The sequence below is a fragment of the Phragmites australis genome, chromosome 6, assembly GCF_958298935.1.
Source record: "Phragmites australis chromosome 6, lpPhrAust1.1, whole genome shotgun sequence".
Taxonomy (NCBI): domain Eukaryota; kingdom Viridiplantae; phylum Streptophyta; class Magnoliopsida; order Poales; family Poaceae; genus Phragmites; species Phragmites australis.
The window spans coordinates 11494387-11511425 of record NC_084926.1 but is presented as its reverse complement, the minus strand read 5'-3'; the positions used below and the strand labels follow the sequence as shown (position 1 = coordinate 11511425).

The 17039-nt window shown below is 45.0% G+C and overlaps 2 protein-coding genes and 1 pseudogene across 3 annotated transcripts; all 3 read left to right on the top strand.

Moving 5' to 3' along the window:
- The first annotated feature begins 714 nt into the window (after positions 1-714).
- On the top strand, positions 715-5259 carry LOC133920454 (elicitor-responsive protein 3-like). Of its 2 annotated transcripts, none has more exons than XM_062365073.1 (5): positions 715-1349; positions 1879-1951; positions 2703-2829; positions 3077-3191; positions 4963-5259. In XM_062365073.1, exons 1-5 carry the CDS (start codon positions 1146-1148, stop codon positions 5017-5019), a joined length of 576 nt encoding a protein of 191 aa, XP_062221057.1. In that variant the 5' UTR covers positions 715-1145; the 3' UTR covers positions 5020-5259. The 2 variants fall into 2 exon arrangements, with proteins under 2 accessions (XP_062221057.1, XP_062221059.1); XM_062365075.1 differs by having other exon boundaries at positions 719-1349; positions 1886-1951.
- A 1280-nt stretch (positions 5260-6539) lies between these two features.
- LOC133922953 (probable N6-adenosine-methyltransferase MT-A70-like) lies at positions 6540-13415 on the top strand (annotated as a pseudogene).
- Positions 13416-14075: 660 nt separating this feature from the next.
- LOC133922952 (putative plant UBX domain-containing protein 14) lies at positions 14076-15707 on the top strand. The gene is made up of 2 exons (XM_062368455.1): positions 14076-14556; positions 14674-15707. Exons 1-2 carry the CDS (start codon positions 14076-14078, stop codon positions 15705-15707), a joined length of 1515 nt encoding a protein of 504 aa, XP_062224439.1.
- Positions 15708-17039: the final 1332 nt, after the last annotated feature.

Genomic DNA, 17039 nt, shown 5'->3' with positions numbered 1-17039 from the left:
TTTAGTTTCTTAGCACATTAAAAATTAAGAAAATTCTTTTTAACTTGTTTCTCAACTTTTTATTTATTCCTTTAGAAATTAGCTTTTTAAAAACCAGTTCACCAACCAACCATTTAATTAGGTTTCTATTTTATAATAGATAGGAGCCTAAAAAACCTAACCTAACCAGACACAGTCTAAATACAGATCGGCGCGGGGGATGGGCTTGGCGACGTGTGGCGCCGCCGATGTGGACCCATGAGACGTCCATCCCCATTGAAACTGCATAATATCTCACGTCCAATTTGATGGGCCGATAGCGTCCCTAGCGGGAGGAAATCGAAGCCCATATAGCCCAGTCCACGCTAGAGTGCATCAGCGAATTTTTTATTTTTAAATAAAAATAGCAAATATATATGTCCATTTTAAAAATTTAAAAATCTACGACGACAGGCTGGCAATAAAAAAATATTGAGAGCATTGGAATGTAATATTTTTATTTTTAAACAGGAGTCTAGATTTATATTTTTTTTAAAAATAAATGTATATATTTGCAATTTAGATTTAAAATATATAAAAATATAAAAAATTCTGTATCGCTCTCCACTGGAACTCTGAAACTTTTTTCCTTCGGCTTTCGAACTTTTGGTTCCACCTCTGGAACTTTCTTGACGAACCACTGGAACTTTTGACTTCACCTTCTGGAACTTTCTTGAAACACAAATGGAACTTTTGACTTCACCTTCTGGAACTTTCTTGAAACACTAATGGAACTTTGACTTCATCTTCTGGAACTTTCTTGAAACGCTAATGGAACTTTTTCCCCTTCAACTGGAACTTCTTTATTCTCTCTGGAAATTTATTCCCCATGGTGATGGTTGCTCGCCGTCGTCCAAGATGACGCCGGAGAGCGGTGAAGAAGCGCAGTGAATGAGGCGCTGACGAGCGATGCTGCGGTTCGGCTGAAGCGTGGCGCGTGGGACGCCGGGCTGAGCGTGCGAGACAGGGAAGAAAATAACGGGGAGGTGGCGGTTTAATGTGGGCATCTTGTTATAGATGCCGCCCGAGCGGCATACATCCCCTCCCGTTCCTTCAGTCCCTGGCGCGCGAAACTGGCGGTGGCGGGCGAAGCTAATGGCCATCCATGCCATGGCGCCTCCGCCTCCATGAGAGTCAGTAAGGCACGTGGCCAGGCGAGCGCGTATAAAGGGCAGCCCGAGTTTCGGATCTCTTCGTCCACGTCTCCATTCGTTCGCGCCACAGGCACAGCACAGGGGCCCGCGAGGAGAGGGAGGAGGAGGAGATGGTGCACGGGACGCTGGAGGTGCTGCTCGTCGGGGCCAAGGGCCTCGAGAACACCGATTACCTCTGTAATCACTGGCTTAATCTTCGAGATAATCCTTTTCGTGCTGTTCGTTCATGCTGCATGTGATGTATTGTGCTCCATTTTAGTTTCTTTCCATTCCATGGGGGCCGGAGCATTTGGGCTAGTCTTGATTGGTCGATGGGTTAAAATTGTTAATTGCGTTGCTAATCTCGATTTGATTGATTGATTGATTAAACATGTTGCTTGATCACTTCTCCGGCCTTCCGTGGGCAGAGCCATGGAAATGATTTTATGGGTTGTTGGCGTGGATTTGAGGAAATATATATTTCAGGGTCAATTGTGAAAATTTTTAAGGTTTTTTTTTGCTCTTTCCAAAAACATGTATTTTTTTTGCCAGGATGGGTTGGCTGATTTGCAAAATGGAACGTAACAAAATACCATAGATGGGATATTGGAGATTTTTTACAATCAAACATGCTCAAATTAGCCGCATTACTTGTTTGTCTTTTACCATTTTTTTCTCGAATACTGGTGAGATTCTTTGTGATGAGTTTTTTCCTTGGCAAATTGAGCCCGCAGGCAACATGGATCCGTATGCAATTCTCAAGTGCCGATCACAGGAGCAGAGGAGCAGTATTGCAACTGGTTGATGTCCTCATCTATTTGATTGTCTTCCCTCATAATAGTTTATTGTTTCTCTGGTGCAGTTATGCATTTTCCAAACATTTATACGTTTTGCATTAGGAAAAGTAGGTTGCTTTCTGAGCTATAATGAGATTTGAATGGAGCAAACTGATGATCAGAATTCAGAAGCACACTTGTGCAACTTGTGCAAATTTCTAGCACATAGCATCCTCTTGTGCAAATTTCTGTTTTATGGAATACTAGAATATAGGTAGTCCGTAATGCTTGAGGAATAATAAACATCACGTGAAAATAAAGATGCACTATTATGCAAGTCAAACGATGGTGTAAGAAAGGTTCAGGAAGTGATTTATATGCCCTTAAAAAATGGAAATAGTACATATGTGATAGCTTACTGAGCTAAAACAGTACTAGATGAGAACCGAGCTTAGCTCTGTTTGTGTAAAAAAATGGTGCTAACTAGTGATTAGGAACTCAATTGTAAGGTAAATTTTTTTCCTATATGCATTGTGTTGAATCTTTGTGTCTTGGTTTTCATTCCTTGTTAATGCAAAAGATACATAGTTCTCCTGCATATCTAGAAAGAAAAACTTAGCTAGGGATTGAATGAAAAAATAGTGATATTTGTTTCTACTAAATTATCTAACTTTCTCTAAGGAACTATCTGATACTAATTTATGTTCCTTTTTGCTTGAAAAAACCTTATGTTCCTTGAATTTTACTAGAGACTGTGACATGATCACGCATGCAGGAAAAGGAAGTAATCCTGAATGGAATGAAAGCTTTGTCTTCACCGTGTCCGACCGAACTACAGACTTGTTGGTCAAGCTTATGGACAGTGATACAGGCACAGCTGATGACTTTGTTGGTGAAGCGACGTAAGTACATATTGAATATTCATGTCTACAGTTCTACCTCTTTTTTTGTGGAAGAAGGCAACAACTGGTAATGTTAGTATAACAATACAACTGGTGATGTTAGTATCAAAGTTTTCATAATCATTGCAGAACATCGGTCTTGAAGTTTCTACTCTTACTTTTGCCCTAGTATTTATGTAACTTTTCAGATTGCAGTGAAGTTATGTGATTCAAACTTTAAAGTTCCCAACTGAATTGTCTTTTTCAGCATTCCGTTGGAAGCAGTGTATACGGAAAGGAACATTCCACCAACACTTTATAATGTTGTGAAAGGGGAAAAATACTGTGGGGAAATCAAAATTGGTCTCACATTCACTCCTGAGGTAGTTTCTACAAAACTGCGGCAATGTTTAAATTTCATTGAATATTTAAAGTCTTGAATCTAGTTTCAACTTCTACGCCTTTTGTTTTATGTACTATTACTGTTCTCTTTTCATTCCCGTTTGAGACGTTAAAACGACCTCTAATATACAGAACTGACCATACTTTTCTAATTATATGGTACGGAAAACTACAAAAAACAACAGTTATATGTAACTATTCTTAAGGATGAATCTACCAATATAATTTTGTATGACAAATTTAAGCATTTTTCTTTTGCCTCCATCTGTCCATGCAAGGTTTCAAATTTCTTTAGTAAGAAAATGTGCAGCATGGAAATTGGGCATATAGAAGCATTATTTGGCCATCTACTTCTATCATGAATTAAGCAAACTATGGACGTCGACCTTATGAATTTTGTAGTTTAGTACATTAAATTGTAAGATCTCATAATATGTTAGAATTTCAATATGTCTTTCACACAAAAAAGAATTTCAATCAGTTGACTGTTTGCACATTGTGGTGAAAATAGAAACTTAATATGTACTAGGTGGATTAGCGCGCCAACGCTGCACACGTTTTTTTTGTTGCACACAGCATGACAAAAGAAGGCTGAAAAAATTAGGTTCACTAATTTTGGACATCTCAATATTTATATTTAACACATTTATTTAATTGTAAGGAAAACAATAGTACTTTCATGTATGCACATAATTTTAATATGTAGACGATAGTAATACGAACATAACAAAAAAATTCATATTTTTTGAGTTTTAGATATTTTTCTATACATTTTAGATTATTTCAACCGATTTATCATTATAACTAATATTCATTTCGATATTTTTCTAGGATTTTCCAAAAATAAAATTATATTATATGTATACATATATGTACATATATATTTATACACATACATATACATATCCATATATATATACATACACATACGCGGGACCCGTATGAACATATATGTATATATGTATATGTATACTTATATGTATATATATACATATCCGTATATATACGTACACATATGCGGACCTGAATGAACAGTATCTACAATAACTTGACCTGTGGTTGGCCTCCCATAATTAGCCCTTTAATATATGTAATAGATACCAGCATGTTTGATACGTGTCCTATATCCAAATTTCTACTAATTTGTTAATTACACGAAAAAACAATTTAATTCAGCTCTTTTGCTTGTGGTCTCTGTGCATAAACTGCAAACCACCAAGGTTCCCCCCTTTTTTTATGCCCAGTCTTGTGCAAGAATATTTTTCAAAGAGTACGAATTACATTCGGGCATCCCTTGATTCAATTGATAGTTCGATACAGACAGTGATGAGTTCCTACTTTTCAGATCTAGAAGATAACTGAACGTAGTAGCCTGAACAACCCTATGGTGTCAAGTCATGCGATGCAATTGCCGGCAATGGGGGTCTCAAGTACTGCTAATTATACATCTGAGTTAGGAACTTAGGATACAGTTGGCAGTGGTAATGCTACTGAACCATTTGCCTGAAATATATTCATTTGACATGAAACCCAGGAATCACCTGAGGCTGAACATGACTTTTCTGTCTTTTAGTTCTGTTCATCGCTTATCTTGCACTGAGTAAAAACCATTGCTCTTTTATTCGTCAATTACTCGTGGAACCTGCTTGAAGAGTACCGTGGTTTCCTTGGCTACATTGTCTCAATACGCTAGAAGGCTGCAAACAAAAACGCTGCTGCTTTTCAGTAAGCTAATGGTTATTCTTTATGTAGGATGCTCGCCAGCGGGGTCTCCCGGAGGACGTTGGTGGATGGAAACAGTCTCATTAAGAAGATGCAGATGCTTTGAGGTTTCGCCAGAGTACTGTGACAATTCATGTGATTGAAGCCTTCAGCCCTTGAATACCATTCATGCTGATACAACATGAAATTCAGTTTATTTGGCCTCGTCGATTGTTCCAAAAAGTAACGAGTTTCAACTAAAATAAATGCATTTTGCTGTATTAATACCCTTCCTCAGTATCGGAAATTTTAATGCCGTTTGTGATCACTGGTTACGAAAACAGTTCAAATGGCTGGTGGCTGGTTACGACAATAACAAGTTTTACTCCTTTACTTCCCTCTCTGCTTTTGAGTGTCCTTTCTGTTCAACGTTTGAGGTGTAAGAGTAATACTGCTAGACAGGAAGGATTTCTCTTGCAGCAGCATCGTTTTCCGTGATCCTCAAACAATGGTATCGGGACCAGATGATCCCCTGACATTTATCTAATGAGCGTAATCATCATAACCTTAGGTTAGTTCTAACTTCCTGCTGAGAAACTGATGGATCCTGCTTGTCTTCTTTGGAAGGGCATCGAAGCTGCAGAACAGCAGAAGGCTTCTCGTGCAAAATGTCCATTAACCTTTTCTTTTTGACACTGATGGATAATCCTGGTGCGTGAGTTAGGATAGCTAGTTTGTTTCTTTTCTGTTCGAGTTCGAGTCTTGTAAGTTCTGTACGAGCCCACGATTGCATGTGTGCGAGCTTTGCGGCCGAGTCCACGACGGGATCACGAGCGCACGTCGTGGGATGGCATGGCACAACCGGATCGATACACAAACCTCGGACACGTTCGTTTTCCGTTTCTCAGTTCGTGTGAACAAAAGAAAAACTCAGAAAAGCTGCAGTGCATCGCAGCGCAATATCAATCTCTAGCTACCGGTGTTTGCGTGTGTTCTCGGGGTAGATTCTGACAATTGTTATCAGAGTTAGGAAAGCTTCACAAGCGAGTTATGTCCACTCCAATGCACGACAGACAGTCTAAGATACCGATGAGGAATGGACGGCGTCAATCTCTGTTGCCTCCTCCGGGCCGACCGCAATGCTAGAGAGGACGGTCGTGAGGTCATGCTACACCAGTACGTGATCAAGGAGACTGGCGGCAGGGCAACGTACCTGACACCGACGAGAACCAACTACAACGATTGGGTGGTTCTCATGTAAGTCATGCTCGAGGTGAGGGTACTCTAGGACGCCGTCATCCATGATGATGTCGAATTCTAGGAAGATTGGATGGTGCTCGAGGCCATCCATCACACTGTTTTTCTAGAGATGATTTGAGGCCTTGCCACCAAGGAATCCACGAAGCGAACCTGGGATGCTATCAAGATGATCCGCATCACCTCTGATCGAGTCTGCAAGGCCAAGGCACATACACTGTGCCATGAGTTTGACGGACTGGCATTCCGTGATGGCGAGACTGTGGAGGTGTTTGCCCTTAGGATCACTGGGATCGCCACCTAGCTGAACACACTTCATGATCCGCACACCAACGAGGCCGTCATCCTGAGAGGAGGAATGATTCGCCCGCATGAAGATTCGACAGCAAGGTGAGGGATCGTCGGACTGGACTCAGCCCGATGGCTTGTCACATCATCGTGGTCGTGGCAAAGACAGTAGCGCGCGTGAGACCAATGGCGCCAAGGACGAGCTGGCGCCGACCACTAGCAATGACAGCAACTCCACCAACAAGGACAAGTGCCGGTATTGTGGTAAGTTGGGGCATGTCAATGACGATGAATCAGCCCTTCTTATGGCCGTCGTGGCGCTTGTGGATGAACACGCTCACAACGGCGATCGAGTCTACCTCGACAAGAAGCGCGTGGTGGTTGACCTCAGTGATGAGGCACCGCATGATGCATCCTGGTACTTGGATATTCGGGCATCAAACCACATGACCGGCGACACAGTAGTGTTCACGGAGCTGGATAATGGCATCATAGGTTCGATCCATTTCGGGGACAGATCCATCGTCAACATCTGCGGCCCACGGTACAATCATCTTCGAATCCAAGCAAGGTCACCACCGCGTGTTGACGAACACCTACCACATCCCATGCCTTCATAGCAATATCCTGAGCATCGGCCAACTCGACGAGGTCAGGTGCAAGGTGCTCATTGACAACGGCGTGTTGCGGATGTGGGACTGTCAGTTGCAACTACTCGCCAAGGTGAACCATACCTCTAATAAAGAGACGCGCGAACCGTGCGCTTTTTTCAGAGGGGTTGGGGAGATCAATCGCATGCTGAATGGGATGTGGGATGGGATGGTGCAGTGCGACGGTAGTGGCAGCTGGCGGTGGCGACCTGACGGGAGCCGGTGGGTCAGCGTCGGAGAAGGACTGCTAACCTCGCTGCTTCGACTTCTTTTTCCGCCCTGTCTTTGCTGAAGTTAGAAACGGAAAAAAAAAAGCAACCATATACAAAGATGAGAGGTCTGAAGAAAGGTCTGTCGTCAAGTCACATTTTCTGACGATCAATTGTCAAGTCACATCGTGCTGGGTTATGTCGATATGGCAACAAAATTGTGTGGTTTCACTTTGATCAGAGTGTCATGGTGAAGTTTTTGTACGAATGGTGGGTTTTGAACTTTTGATTGAGAGGGTTCCGGTTGGAAAATCACAGCACTGGGAGTCCTGTGTGTCGGGAGCAGCCCTTGCGTCCAACCCATGATGTGGTGTGACACAGCCCAGTAGCCCATGTCGTTGGTCCGAGAAAACTGGACGTTTGCCGTTTCCGGAATCCTCTGGGATGGACTCGAGCGGAGAGTTTTTTTTTTCATTTTTATATTTTCTAACTTAAAATATAAAATAAATAGGCTTCTGTTAGAAGATTTGTAAAAATAGATGACTACCATCCTCTTATAAGACGGCTAGACTCTTATCGCTCTCTGTGAGGGTCGCAAGCACTCCGGTGGTCCTGGCGGTTAATCAGTCGGATGAAAAGTCGTCGTCAAAATTACTGTTTATGACTCTCATTTCTCCCGTATGCTCTATTTAAAATAGTAGTCTTCTGTTGCTCTAAGAATTCTATAACTTTTTATATGTGTTTCATAATCCATGTGTAACCCATTTTTATTGGATTCATCCAAAAAGTTTGCGTAGAATTTAAACTAAAATTCTTCAAAAAAAACTACTTTTATAAATTCTAACAATTGTTAGGATCTCAAATAAATTTTTAAAAATCTAAAAAAATTCACTAATATTTTTTTATATGATAGACTAATTTCTAAAATTATTTTCAGCCCGGAGAGGGGGCCATCAAGCCTTATAGGACAATTAGCCAGAGGAAAATTGACGTCTAACCCTAAACCAGGCAGATTGCAAAGCCCCTTTAGCACCAATAGCAGAATTTCAAGTAGACACTTTTATCTCAGCATTTGCCATTCTCATTCCAATAGTTTTAAAGTGAGCCAATTCCTCTATCTTTCTAGCATTGGGAAATCTCATACTAAAAACATTCTCAGACCACTGTTTAGCATAACACCTCCAAATATTACCAAAAATACACTAGAACTCTTGTTCAATCTGCAGAGTAGATGCAGACCCTTGGACCACAGTAATCATAGCCAAACTAGAACAGTCCTTAACAACATTGACATTAGGGATATTCTCAATAAAGAAAAAAGCTTGGTCATCACTCTGAGTTCTACACAAAGGTGCTATGTAATCCCAAGGATTCTTATCAGGATAGAAACTAGAACCATGACCATCTTTACCACATCGAGCATATCTACTAGGAAAGGGGCAAGTAGTGATAACATAATCAAAGAACCGCATCTGTAACAAGCACCAACATCTATATCCTCCTTAGGTAGATTAGGAGAGAAGAAGATCAGTTATACCACTACGGGTCTTGATTAGAACCACCAAAAGAACATGAATGCCCTTCAAGATCCTTGCCCTTACCATAGAGCAACTTCTGATTCATCATTTCCACTTGAGGATCCGGGGACTCCCTTTCCTTCTGCATTTCTTCTCTATGATCCAGTCTCCCTTTGTCAGAGGCCACAACCGCCCACAGATCATCGTCATGGTGTAGGGGAGGAGGGGGATCTGCCTGCTCTTGTTGTGGTGGAAGGTCAGATCTAGGAACTCTCAAAGATCCAACCTCCTATCATTGTTTGCCCCAACCTTCACGGCAAAAATCATCACGAGCAAAAGTTCGGCCAGCACCACAACCTTGCCTCCCAGAACCAAAACCACCTCGGCGAGGAGCACCCCAACCGTAATAACCCCCAACCATGATAGTAGGCGCCGCAACAAGACGAGACAGAGAGGCTATGACTTGGGATTATGAGCTCATATCTTCGGTCATAGATCCCTTCCAACCTGAGGATGGAGAGCCACATAAATGGCGCAAATGCCGCTGTAAGGTGGGGATGTGGGGAAGGGGAGGAACTAGAGGAATAGGGTTAGAAGTGGAGCGCAATGGGGGTGAAGTATCCACATAAGGAGAATGGTGAAAACCTACAACTACCTCTGTAGTTGAGGGCCTCGATACCATGGAACCTCCTTGGAGCTCCGGCTCCGCTTGCAGTTGGTGGTCGTCCATGTCCCCCCATCCAGCGACCTTGCTGTACAACCCGATGGGGAATGTTCGATCACCCTAGGTACATCTCGGCATTTCTCTAGGCATCCGCACGAGCACGTGGATCCCGCGAACCGAGGCACCGGATAGCCTTCTGAGGAGACCACTGAGCGGCTTCTTCCCAGCGCGCCTGCCGCGAAACGCATAACTGTCAGTGGAGCAGCCCGCATGAAACCATTGAAAGACCCACACATCCTCTCATAGGACATCCTTTTCGAATTTTGCTAGATATCTGCCGCTTGGTTTTTTTCTTTTTTCTTTTTTGTGTGTGTGTCGCATAGTAGACAAATTGAACAAGAATGGGAGCCAGCATACATTTGCTTTGCATTGACCTCATGGTTTTATGCATGTACATGGCACGAACGTGAAATAGATTACTCGCTAACTAGCTCCATAAACTACTGGATCAGACTCAGAGAATAGGGAGGACTGGCCATTGGAACATGGTAACATTCATGGCAAGCATCTCAGTCATACAAATGAAATCTCTTCGCTGCTACTTAAAAAACTCATAGAGCGTCGTCGTTCTACTCCATTCCCGTTCCGCTCCCATCTGACCCTGTTAATTCCCATTCCCGCAGCAAAACGAGCCCCCCAACCAGCCACGCTGCCGCCAGTTCTCTTTGTTCCCCTGCCCCCCTCTTAGATCCGGCCCAGTCACCGCGTCCCCCTCCCTCCTCTCCCGTAGCTGGCCGCCCGAGCTTATCCGCCGCCTCCACACCGACCCACCTCTCCGGCCACACTCTGACCAACCCGACCACACCATGAGCTCCCCACATCGAGGTGAAGCTCTCTGGCCCCTTCCACCTCCCTCTCTCCCTCCGAATCGCACCGCCGCTGTCAGCCCAGGTGATGCCACCGCCATTGCCATCGGCGAGCTACCTCACCGGTGTGCATGTCACCTTTGACCCCTCAAATGCGTTTGCGTCATCACGTTGGTCCTCATGTTACCGAACTTTGGTCAACTCTCACGGCCTCTCATCACCAGCGACTGGTCAAAATCATATCAAAGCCGATCCCCTCCCCAAACTTCTCAAAGATCGAGGAGGCCTTCATTGGGGGCAAGCAGATTACAATGGTTTGGGCCATCGACTGGAGCAAACTCCTCAAAGAGCTACTAGAGCCCGCCTCAGTGCCCCAAGTCCAACCTCCGTGAACTCCATAGGCTGCCCCGTCCGAGACTGATACTAACAACGTCATGATACTGAGGCCTCCTCCACCGTAGCAGCAGCCATATATGTGGGGACACTCAATGCCACTGATGTTCCTACGGCCTAGGGGCATGGCAATGATGAGTATTCCACCAAGATTGATGCCGCTGCAGCGGCCATTCATGGCGCCAGGGGCGGTTATCCCAATGGGTGGTGGTCAGGGGCCCAGGCCCACCTAGCTGAAGCAGATTCTCTGTCGTATGATGCTTACAAATTCTAGCGGACCCAGCCAAACCCAGTTACATTAATCTTCTGGTCTCCTTACAAATTCTCTGTCGTATGATGTTAAGTGTGAGTGGTCAGAGTGGCCACCTCTAAACTAAATGATTCATCATAAACGGATGTAGTTTCTGCGCTGGGTTAGTGTGAAAGACAAAAAAGCATTGTTTATGTTTTAGTGCTTCCATAATCATCATATGTGTGTTGTTAAGTCTGCCAACATTATAACTATTGAGCCCGACTAATTTAAGTTATCCTATGATTTACCCTAATATTCTGGTTGTTGGTATACCATTCACTGTTTGATTATTCCCTCTTTTTCTAACCTTTGGTTTTGTTTTGTCAGTTCAAAAAAAAGGGTGGCTCCCAGCTAAAGGAACATTGTACCAATTTAACTAAAGAAGATTGTAGATGCCAAACAGGTTTCTTTTGTGGCCTGTGATAAGGTCAGTGTTAATGTTCTTCTTGTTCGCTCTACTCATTATACGATATTGTACATTTTTTTATTCATTTTGAAAAAAGCATCAGCAGTATTTGATACCATCACTTGTATGAAAAATTCTCCTTGTCTATTGACAGCAAGCGTTTAGCCACAGATTTTCTTTCTGTAAAGCTTAAAATTTCTACTTAGTTAACATATTATGTGAAATTATCCTTTAGAGCTTCTTTCTTATTTGTTAAAATGAGACCAAGGGGAGGATAAAATAATAGTTCCATATGTTTCTCAAAGTCCATGCCAAGAGAAACACTTTCTGTATTTTTAGGCAAATAATTTGGAAAGGCAACTAATGATATTTATGGTGATCCCAAGTTAAATTAATTTGTACTCAAAATATGGCTGTAACCTGAAAAATAAGATAGTTACTCAGTTGAGAAATGCATATGTTAATTCTTTTTTGAATACTTGATGAGTTCATAGATGATAATATCACGAAATAGGATTTCTTCAATTTGTAATGTTCAGATGATTTCTTTGAATTCTTGGATCTCTGCTACATGGTTTTAGGTATTGGTGGTAATCATTATGTAAGTTTTCTCTTTCACTGTGAGCAGGTCCACTTTCAGCGTATCATCGCTCCTAATACTGATACAAACCTAGGAGACTGCTCTTTCCTGGACACTTGCTGCACAAAGGTGACCATAGATGCATACACTGGATTCTTTTAATCTACTGACATGTGCTTGTTTGGCTGTTTGTATCTTACGTATATCATACAATCTGTAGACTTGCAAGTATGTCCACTATGAGCTTGATCAAACACCAGATGTACCTCCAATGATGTTTGGTGCCCTTGCACCACCTAGGCAAATAAAGCCCCAGAGAGCTGAATATTGTTCAGAAATAGAGTTTGAAGAATGGATAAACTGTGACATTCGGGAACTTCATAATGGACATCTTAGGACAGTTTGGGGGTGATTATGCATGGCTGACCCCCCCCCCCCCCCTTGGGATATTCAAATGGAGCTCCCATATGGCACAATGGCTGACGATGAAATGAGGACACTTAATGTTCCAGCTTTGTAAACTGATGGTATGATTTTCTTATGGGTCACTGGTCGTGCAATGGAACTTGGGCGTGAATGGTAAGATTTCAAGCCTTAAATTTTGTTCAGTGATGTTGGCTGGGGAACAAACAATTATTTAGCTCTATTGTAACAATGTGTTTTACTCCAATGAAATATATTGGCTATTGAATGTCTTTGAGTGCTTTATAAAATCATACTTGTAACTTAATAGATGAAATCATACTTGTAACTCAATAGATGATATGCCAAACGTTTCTTTACTGTTTAGTGTCCACTGTACGGGACAATGTTTTTTTTTTCTCCTCTGAATGCTTTTTTGAGGAGCAATTTCCTCAAATGTTAGACTTTCTGCTTTTGAAATGTGACATTCTTTCACTAATTCACTGGCCATTGGTTGAATCGCAGTAAAGAACATTGTCTTGTTGGAATAAAAGGAAACCCTTTAGTGAGCAGGAATATAGACACTGACGTTATTGTTGCCGAAGTGCGTGAAACAAGCAGAAAACCTGATGAGGTAATGCACCCATTTCTATGGTTCATTCAAGCTGGTTAGGAACGAATAATGCCCAAGCGCACAATTGAACCTCTAGATTTCATTGTCTTCTGAATATATCATTTCAAGAATAGGATGGATGCTTCAAATCTGTTTTGTTATGTAGATGTATGCCATGCTAGAACGGATAAGCCCACGGACAAGGAAGTTGGAACTGTTTGCAAGAATGCATAAGACACAAGCCTCATTCTCTCACGTGGACCAGGGCCAAACCTGTAGTAATCATCTTATCCTCTCTCTGATTTTCTATCTTATCGTTCAAATGTCGTATTTATTATTCGCTTATTCAACATTACATGAATGCTGAGTAACAATGGATTTCTTATTTCATTTTATACTAAATTGCCAATTATTGAGTTATAAGATAGTTACAATATAGAATCGCTTAAAGATCTATTAAGGTAAACACTATCTTTTACGTATGCTTGATATTATTTTATATAATTTTGTTTTTATTACAACCACTGATACTAAGTAGTAGTGTTACAAAATCCAAACCCTGCCACGACTCCCGAAAGGGCGGGCTCGTCTAACATCGGCGGGTCGCTGGCCTCGCTGGCCTGGGGAGCCGGAATGCCGTGGTTCGCTCACGCCGCAGTGCGCGGAGCTTCCCCGAGGCCGGAGGAGGCACGGCACCAAACTGGTGGGCTGCCTCGCCGTACCGGCTACCGCAGTTTCGGTCTTTCAGTCGGGCACGGTCTTTTTGGGGACCCACTGGCCTAAATCTCTCGGTCCACAGTCCGCACCACGTCTGGACTAACCGGGGAAACTGACTCGAACTCAGCCGGGGCCCGGGAGTCCTGTTCTTGTTCGGTTTCGGCCAGACGTGGCGCCATAAAAGGCACAGCCCGTGCCGCCTCCACCATACCAAAGATCAAGCGAGCCCTAGCTAGGTATCTGATCGAGAGGAGAGGACCGCCGCCGGCTGCACCCGTCGACCGCACCGCGCGTCCGTTCGTGCCGGACCATGGAGAGCGGACTCGTCTCCCGCTTCATGGAGTTCACGTCCTGCGAGTCTCAGGCGTACGCCGTGCAGCACCTCTGTTCGTGCGGCTGGAACCTCGAGAGGGCGATCAACATATACTTCATCACCGGAGGCGTCGCTGGCCCGTCAGGTGTGTCCACCCTGCTCATGCCCGATGAGAAGGACAATGACGACCACGACGACGACGTGCGAGCCCCCATCCCCGCTCGCGTTGAAGCGTTGTACGAGGACTCGTACTACGGCCGTCGTCGCGGTGCTGCCTTCGACGCCCAGTCCATCTGGGAGGCGCCGTCTCCAACGCCGGTGCCGGCTGTGCCTGTGCGAGCAGTGTCTAAAAGTGAAGTAGAAGCGACCGGGTGGGGGGAAGCGAAATCCGGCGACGAAGGAGAAGCCGGGGTGGAAAACGTCAGCAGCCAGGAGGCCCACGACGATGCGCAAGAAGAAGATAACAACAGCGAGGAAGGCAACGGCAGGGAAGAAGACGGCAGCATGGACAGCGATAAAGAGGAAGACGAAGAAGACAAGGAGGGAGAGGATGATGATGAAGAAGACAATGTCAGAGACAGTGGGGACGAAGTAGAAGACTACGACCTCGAGATGGATGAAGACGACGCCTACTACGACTCGTTGGTGGAGGAAGGGAACAGCTCCAACGGCAGGGAGATGGATGGGGAGCAACCACGTCCGCCACAGCCGCAGCCGGAGAAGAAGACCCTGGCCGAGCTGTACCGGCCTCCGCGCGAGCTGATGTACCACGGATCCTTCCACGACGCCAAGGTACACGCGTCGAGGAAGGACCGGTTCCTGCTGGTGAACATACAGACGGAAGGCGAGTTCGCGTCGCACCTTCACAACCGGGACCTGTGGCCGGACGAGGTGGTGAGCAAGGTGGTCAAGGACAACTTCGTGTTCTTGCTGCTTAAGGGGAACTATTGCGGCGACGAATGCAGGAAAGTGTGCTCCTTTTACAAGCTCGAAGACGATCAGCTGACCTCCGTGCTAGTCCTGGACCCGATCACAGGACAGTTGCTTGCCAAGCGGAGCGGCGCCATCCAGCCCGACGAGTTCATGCAGTTCATTGATGAATACACGAAGTCGAAGCCGAGCGCTCTGCCAAAACCGAAGGTCGTCCAAAAAACGCCAACGGTGCCCGAAAGCTCCGCATCTACGGGTGCACGCGACGAACAAGAACCGGCAAAGCCTGAGAGGTCTGCATCTGCCGGTGCAACCGTCGAGCAAGAACCGGCAGTGCCTAAGAGCTCTGCATCGGCCGATGCTTGCATCGAAGAAGAACAGGAATCGGTACCAAAGATCGAGGCGCCCGCCATGATGGTCGATTCTGATGGGCCCATGGACGGCGAGAAGATGTACAAACTGAGGGTACGCTTCCCTGACGGCAAAGTGGTCGCTAAAGAGTTCGGCTGCAAGCGGAGAGTCGCAGTCCTCTTCGCGTTCTGCAGGTCAGTTGTCCATGACGGAGGAGAGACCGAGAAGAAGGCGTTCCGGATCGTGAGGCTGGCCGGCCGAGCCTTTGAGGAGGTACAGGAAGACGGTGCGACGTTTGAAGATTTGGGGCTGAACTGCTCAACCGTTTCTGTTGTTTTCAATACTTAGGCTTTAGTTTAGAATAGTACTAGTTTGATGGTGTCTTTTCTTGTAGAACTTTTGACTCCATCTTCCTTGTGGCATATGATTATGTGGCTATTTATTGGCTTCTTGCTGGCTATGTCAATCTTCGTCACTGCTTCTACCTTCTAGTAGGCAGCTGCCACTCCATAATACATAGTTTCCTTTACGTATGCGTGGCTCCAGACTTCCGGTTCTAATACTTATATCTAGTCCATCACAGCCCGGTCTCTATCTGAAGTTCCGAACCCCGAAGACATTCATGGTCGACGGGTTTTCTTATGCAACCTGCAAAACTAGTATAGAACTTGTGATGTATCAAATAGGGATTACGAATGGAGGTTGAGCTCCATGGACGCAACTCACAAGGATAATCCGGCCGGTCTCAAACATGACAACCCCTGCAGGCCTGCACCGTTCGTCATCGGCAGAACACAAGAAGACACGGTGAAGACCGTGACCACATTATGTGTTGAGTAAAATACATCACCGGTCCTTAAACTTGCCGAGGGTGTTATCCAGATCCCCAAACTCTAAAAGTGCATATTCAAATCCTTAAACTTGCTCAATATGTCATTCATGTTCAAAATCCCGAAAACACATCTCCGGTTGTTAACGAGACATGCTTTGTCATCCCTCTCTCTCACTTTGATCCTCTTTTCAAGCTACCTCTCAGAGTCTCAGTCAGTCTGACCGGCGGCACCAATGGAGAGAGAGAGAGAGAGAGAGAGAGAGAGAGAGAGAGAGAGAGAGAGAGAGAGAGAGAGAGAGAGAGAGAGAGAGACGGAGGCCTCGGGCTAGCGCAACTGATGGCATAGCAGGCTACGCACAGGTGAGCTCCAAGTGATGGTGGCGCCATGCACTATGCACCTAAGCTGAAGGGCAGAGGGAGGCTGCAAAGACCGGTGCGAGCGACCACCGCGTCCTGGTCGATGCAGATACGGGAGGCGGACAAGTGTCGTGGAGGGGGGTCGACAACAATAACGTCATGGTGACGACCAGCAATGAAAAGTGAGGACGGCTGCGGGATGAAGTGCTGGAGGAAGTGGCAATGCCTTGTTCATCCCGTACCACGCGCGTGTTGTTCATCCCGTACTCACGGTTGGCCCCTGGGCTGAGGGAAGCGGAGGAGAGGCAGCCACCCCTTTTCCTACTTCCGTCGGCTTGCTACAGAGCCTTCGCCCGCATGTCCGCTGCTATTAGAATGACAATGGCGCGGCCCAAAGACGCTCTTTCTCCGACATTGATGGGATGTGGTGCCGCCGGTGTAGAAAGAGAGGCCATCAACAGTCTCATCAGCAGCCGAAGGGATATTTTTGA